Here is a 7,009-nt window from a genome sequence, read left to right as displayed (position 1 = left end):
GTTAAAACATTCAGTAGAGTCATGCCAACCTGCATCCACGGACAAGTCTGAGCTTCTTAGCAAAACACATGTGGGGGGGGAAATACCATCTCCTATTAATTCCCTTTTACATATACTGATTTATAAGTGCTAAGATTAAATTTACTTATAAAAACATTAATTCAGGCCTCAGAGCTGCAAGGCTAGAAGGTGTCCTAGGGAGAGAAGTTGTTTATCCTATTAGGGAGTGTTTGGGATAAAAATATTCCTTCTCATAACATTATAGACATTTTCTCAGGGTTTATTCATAACATGGTACTGTTTTCTCAAACTGTCTGTAATTGTTTTGATTAATTGTGTGCTGAAAACCTTCACAGCCTCTTTGTAGGGTTTAAGTTAGTGAGAGGAACCAGAACAGGGCAGAACATCGACATGGAAGGGCTGCTATGATTGTCTTGTTCTCTCTTTGCAAAGAGGGACAATAAAATGCAAACTGAGTGAATTACCATCTATCTCCTTTCTTTAACAGCATTGCATTGTGGAATATGTTTTCCAATAACACACTGAACGGGTCCTGTCAATAGTTCTGCTGATTTTTGAATTTGTCAGAGTATTGTTAGAAGAAAGAGTTAATAGACCTTGAAAGATCCATAATTGGGGCTTGGAACCTGATCAAATTTGAATACATAACTTAACCTGATCAATAGCTTTTACTAATTCTAACTCTAAATTTTCATTGCTGACTTCTCTCATATTCGAGCTGATATGCTGCTTCTTCTTGTAACTAAAAACCTCAGATTCCCAAGGATATTATTTTTACTTCCCACAGAATTTCTTATGTGCCCATTCTTTGTTGTGTTTAAAGCTATCTTTGAAATTAGAGTCAAAGACAGTTTACTTGGAGCACTACAATGGCAGATTCTAATTTAAAACTATTACCTTGATGATAACAATTATCAAGGCAACACAAGTAAGCAGGTCTTCTCTTTTTAAACCAACTGTTTTTTTCAGATGCAGAAAGGATAGATCTGTTAATTTTTTAAACTTGTTTCACAAACTGTTGTGTTGTAAAAGGGATAATTTGTCATGTTTTTCTAAGGTTGATGTCTGCAAAGAAGATCAAAACACCAAAGTTGCACCAATGAAGAGTGCAAAAAAAGGTAAGACCCGGGTGCTTGCAAACATATTTGGAAGCAAGTGATTGTAAAAGAGTGTTGAATATGACCATAACCTACACCATAAAAACATGAGGATGACTAGTGGGCAACTTGAAAGCCTTCCACAGAATGGAGTCCAACGTGAAAGCCTGTGTTGATTACTAAAAGGGGAAATCAAAGTGACTCCTTTCCCCTTTCTAGATGCTCCCATCAGTATTGCAAGGGATGATGAAAGAGGTAGCACTTTTCCCTATCCGTCAATCTGAAGATGATTGATGATAGCAAACTTCCATCCAAAAATACCACACCTTCCCTTCAAAGATTGGCATCTTTGGCTGTGTGCTATATGGCATGATGCCTTGTCTTGAAATTGGGATTGCCTTGAGAGTATGGCCTGTTGTGACTGTCCTCACCTTTCCTTTGCTGATAATAAAGAAGGTGTCTCCTCTGGCCCCCTGTCTGATGATGTACTCTCCTTCCTCGTAGTGTGTCTGTTGGAAGAGAAGAAAATAAAGGTAAAGAACATAGTGGCAACATACTATTCAACACATGAAAATAAATAACTAATGCATTTATCAAATGAGTACATTTTTTTTGTTGAAAGCAAATGGTGGCATTCTGCTTTGCTACTTTCCTGCTTTATATTGCCTCTTTAATAAACCTATGGAGAACCTTGAACAGTAAGCAATCAGAAACACAACTAAAAGCTATAGGACCCTGCAAGGAGGGAAAATCACTGGTTTACAGTATTTCAAAAGAGAAATAAATACCAGATTATCATCTAGGAGTCAGTTTGCCATACCCTCAGTGTTCCTGCTCAGAGGGAGAGGAAGCTATCTAAGTCAATACTGGGTACTGAAATTTATCAATTAACCACATGGATAATAGAGGGGAATACCTGCATTTCTGTAATGCATTTACCTAAATGATGCTTAGCTAGACAGAAATAATAACAAAATGTCTAGCAAAGCAAAATAAAATCTTTAAAGGTTTAGTCTAATGTGAGGTAGTAAATGAGGAAAACACTTTTGTGCTGAAAAAAAAGCTCCAGCAATAGTTAAGGCTTTTTCAGTTATTTTAAAAGATGTATAGGATTGAAAAACATATAAAGTAAATAATGGAAGCGTTTCAAGATCAGCTCTTAACATAATATAGTTATACTGTAAAATATAGTTCTGTACCCAATAATAATAAAAAAGAGATATTTTTTTCTTTAGATAAAATACTATTCATTTGTTAAACTATTGAAGAACGGCTGGAGAGGAAATATAACTGTTGAAAATGTTATTTGTAGATGCTGAGAGTTTCTCGCTCAGTAAAGAGCGGTTTAGTGTTGAAAACATGTCACACCAAACTAAGAACTAGCAGTTCCCTAAAGTGGTAGCTTTACGAAAGTTAGAGTGATGTGTTAGGTAAGCTGCAACCTCTTTGTAACTTCCAACTTCCGTAGAATCAAGACAACTCAGTTTAAAGTGTTATTCATCCCTGCCAAGTGAGATTCACATCTGACATGCTTTAACTGTGCTAACCATGCTAGTGATGAATATATGGCACAAAATTTGAACCAGATATTTAATTATCTGTAAGCCACAACCAAAATTACACAAAGTAAATTCTTCAAATACTTAGTTCTACAACATAAATGCATTTAGTACATAAGTTTTTCCAATTGAAATCAGTAATAAAAAAATATAGATTTTTTTTTTTTGCACTGCACTTCATCATGTTATATTTCATATAATAACATACATACCTGTATATTCAGGTTTTTTTCCACCATGCAAAACTCAGCGTAAACATGATTACAATGAAAGGGACAATTTTCATGCAGTGCTAAAAAATCTTAACTTGTTTATACCTCGTGTGCAGGCTCTTAATTGTTACGGCTGCAGTGGGTCTCTGCTTTTTCTTCTTTTAGGGTCCTGGAGGCAGGCCTTCTGCAGGTGTTATGTTTTTTCCCTGATTGGTGCTCTGCTGCTTTAAAAGCTGTCATGCTGCAGCAGTCAGGAGGCTTTTTTCCTCCTCTCCCTCTCCAGAACTTCAGTTGGTTTGGTTTGGACTTTATGATTGAGTTTTGTTAGGTTTGTTTTGCGTTTGTTTATTTCTAATTGGTTATGGTTTTGTATTAATCTGTTTTGGCTTCTTATTTCAGGTAATCCTTTTTCAGTTGTTACTTAATATAATTTAATACATTTCCTTTTTATTAACTCTGAAAATCCTTGTGTGGTCTCCATTAATGTTACCCCACCTAACAAGCCAGGTGGACGTAACATAATTTAAAGGGTAATATTAATGCAATTATTAGAATAAAAATATACTTCTGACTTATCTCACCAAAAATATAGAATTTTAGAAATTTTAAATGATTTCAACAATATTATAATATTATCACCTAAAAGTTATGACGTTTTCCCTACTTATATTTTGCTTAAAATATAATGTAATGTAAATGTGAATCTAATTTATAAACAGACGCAGTGTAAGCTTTCACTAGCCTGTAAATGAGGAAGTGCTTATTTCATCTTCTAAATGTTGCTGGAAAAAATACCGAGCAAACTGAACATAAATAAGCTATTAAACGTAAAACTTACTCACATCTGTGATAAAAGTTAAGCATTCTTTTTAAGTCTTAGAATGTGTTTTTATTTTAGGCAGGTATCATTCATTATATAATACTCTGTGAAACAAACACCAAATAACCTTCAAAGCAAATACAGTTAATATTTTTCTTACACTTATTTAGGTAGGAAAACATTTAAAGTCATTCAATGTGCATTTAAACCACATTACCACATGATGCATCATTTTTCTCCACATTCTCATGGTTCTACAACTCATTTAAAATCTGGCCTAATCTCTCCATCAGTATTCGAATTAATGAGATGGCAGCAGGATGAGAACAACAGCTTTGATAGCAACAGACGATGCTTAGATTTCAATCGGAAAAGAAAAGGCACTAAAAGCATGTTACTATAGTAACATTTAGTTCATAATAGATGCCCAAACACAGCATTGAATGAACAATTTGATTCATTATGCTAAGCTTAATTGTTAGAAAGCAGGATGAGGCAAGGCGGCAACACACTGAATTCCTCAGCAGGTTTAGGAACATGTCCATTGCTTAGTTTGTGGGGAATTTTGTGCAATATTACCTCACAGCACATGTTCAAGTGTTCCTACTTATTCTGATGTTCAGATATAGTAGAGAAACCAAAACCCAACAAGTACATATTATCAGAACTTTTCCATTAGTTTAATAGATGAGAGCGGATAATATCTACTTATAGAAATGTATTACTTGTGTCATGAGAAAGATGGAGGAACCTATTACCTCTTCAAGGACATCAGCAAGCTTGCTTAGAATGTCTTCCTGTAGGTCATGGAATGTGGGAACACTGCAGAAGAAAAGAAAATATATTTTTGAACAATAAAATACAAAAGTATCACAACGTGTTACACCATCAAAAATTGGGCCTGTGCAGATCTTATTCTGAGATAAGATTGAGGATATAATTTCAAATCATTCCCTCCTCTTGTGTGAAAATTAATTTACTGCAGCAGATTTTTTTTTTAATCACAAAGTATTTGAGACTTGCTGCCTTATCCACTTTAGCTTTAGGGCAGACACTGGTGTAAAATAAGTCTCCATGGCCTCAATTTAGCTATCCTTTTTTCTTCTCCCAGGTAACTGTGGTAACTGACGATGTTAAAGGACATAAATCTGCAATCAAATTGAGAGTGAACTAATAAACCCAACATGGGAATAACAGCCAGGAAAGAGGCTTTTTCTACCCAAAATGACCATTAAAGCAGAAGTGCGTTTTATCACTATTGGCAAAGTCAAAGCTTTGGAATAGTAAGCTATGGACAGTGAAGGAGAACCCATTACTAACAGCTGGCTAATGTGGCATGGATTAATGGTAGCTTTTTAACAAAACAGCATGGCATCAGCACTGTGAGAAAGTGTTGAAAGGTTTGAAGGTAACAGTGCAGCTTTAACTATATCACCATGAAGCCAAATGGAAAATCTAATAACTAACTCAAAGGCAGTACACTTAAAAGAAGAAGCCAATTATCCTTGGGTTTGCAACCCCCTTGTGGGTCATGGAGGTATTGCATGGGATCCGTGACTCCTTATTGTACTCCATATACGGTTGCATAATAGTTTCATTATTTCTCCTTTTTTATACACTGTTTAGTTATCCTTGATTTGGTCCGTAAAGCCAGATTTTCAATATTTTTCAATTAATTTTAAATTCCAGCTATTTGATTCTTGTGATGGTTTCAGATTTTTTTGTTTGTTAAGAATTATTTGGCTACCCATTTTCAGTCTAGTCCTTGCAGTTAATTATTTTTCAAAAATTAGGTACTGACATATGAATCATTCAAACACAAACAAAATTATCATCTAACCCTAGCAGTAAGCGCTGTTTTGTAAACACATAACAGCTTCTCAAAAGAAAAAATGAATAAAGCAAAAGAAATCATAATCTGAACCATGTAATTTAATTGGCATGAAAAAATGAGGGCACTCTATGAAAGCCCAAGGACATAAGAATATTTTACAAATGTACTTAGCATGAAAATATTGTAAAATAATACAATTAGACAATAAAAAAAGAGTAGAACATTTTAAAACGTTGTGTAGAATACAAATAAAAGCGAAAAAAGTATATTTTTCTATTGAGAAATAAATCAGAGCACTACTATGCTTATTGTCCACTTAAAGAGAAATAGACAGTTTTACATTCAACCGAGAAGCACATTGGTCCTTTGCTTCTCAAAGAAGGCTGCACCGTTTATCGCTCCTGGCTCTTAAAACAAGACTTAAAACCAAGGGGATTTATCTAAAACTTTAGGAAGAAGATGCTGATGCTTTAATGTTTCATCAGTCTTTACATCTGTCAAGAAATATCAGGTGTTGGGTAAGACACATTTTATACATAGGGAAGCAACAAATGACTGAATGAAGGTGTACACCATTATCAGGTCCCAGTCAAAAGATATCAAACCAAGCGAGACTGCAGAAATAATGACTTCTATCAGTTTTCCTTATTATAAAAAAACATGTCCCACAGACCCAGACACATACAGGGATTTAGTCAAGTGCCAGATCTCAATACTTTTCTTATAGGATTAGCTTGTAATTAGCTCTATTCACCTTCCAACAAACTGACCGACTTCGCTGCATTTCTGAAGAAAAGGATTTGCACAGCATGAAGGTGTCACATGTCACTGTTAGCTTGGTTTTCTCAGCTTGTTAGTTTTCCTCTACATTTTTTATGAAGGCAAAACTGTTTCGTTTGATTTTATCTGACTTAAGTCACTACTTTCCAAATGATTTCCCACTTGGCTTTTTGGGAAAATAGGAAACATACTTAGCATACGGTACTTTAAAAACTGTGTTTTTCATACATACAAGCTAGATTCTGGAGTGCACTAGCCTGATAAGATTTCCACCCCAACAATGGATCTGTGCAGCCTCTCCAGGGTTATCACTGGCCGTCTGACTCCTTCTTTGAATAATATTTTCTCTCCCAGATTAGGTGGATGTCAATATCTTGGTAGGTTTACAGTCATACCATAAGATCTCCATTTTTAGAAGAGGTTTGTGCTCACAGCAAGAAGTATTGTTTTACAATTTACCTCAAGTTGTAAACCCTCCAAATCTCATCATTTACATTTTTATGTGTTTTGTTGGTCTCCACGATGCCTTTTGTTCACCGATGTTCTCAAACAACCATCTAAAGGATTTACAGAACAGCTGTATTTATTTGGAGTGTAGCCAAACAAACATCTTAAAGGAATAGTACACCCAAAACATGATTAGCCTTCATTTTCTACTCACCCCCATGCTGAACAACACTCTGGAG

General features: G+C 35.0%; 1 protein-coding gene across 2 annotated transcripts in view; it reads right to left on the bottom strand.

Annotated features, from left to right (window-relative positions):
* The window catches only part of LOC107098368 (cGMP-dependent protein kinase 1), a 111,168-nt gene that overhangs the window by 25,963 nt on the left and 78,196 nt on the right, over positions 1-7,009 (bottom strand). For both annotated transcript variants that reach the window (XM_015396135.1, XM_015396052.1), the window contains exons 5-6: positions 4,468-4,531; positions 1,550-1,627 (exon numbers count right to left, since the gene is read on the bottom strand). In XM_015396135.1, coding sequence (XP_015251621.1) covers positions 1,550-1,627; positions 4,468-4,531 — 142 coding nt within the window. The remainder of the gene's footprint in view (positions 1-1,549; positions 1,628-4,467; positions 4,532-7,009) is intronic.

This window comes from Cyprinodon variegatus, unplaced genomic scaffold (genome assembly GCF_000732505.1).
Source record: "Cyprinodon variegatus isolate N-32 unplaced genomic scaffold, C_variegatus-1.0 Scaffold1, whole genome shotgun sequence".
In the NCBI taxonomy this organism is placed as follows: Eukaryota; Metazoa; Chordata; class Actinopteri; order Cyprinodontiformes; family Cyprinodontidae; genus Cyprinodon; species Cyprinodon variegatus.
Note: the sequence above shows the minus strand (reverse complement) of the source record. Positions and strands in the feature narration are given on the sequence as shown.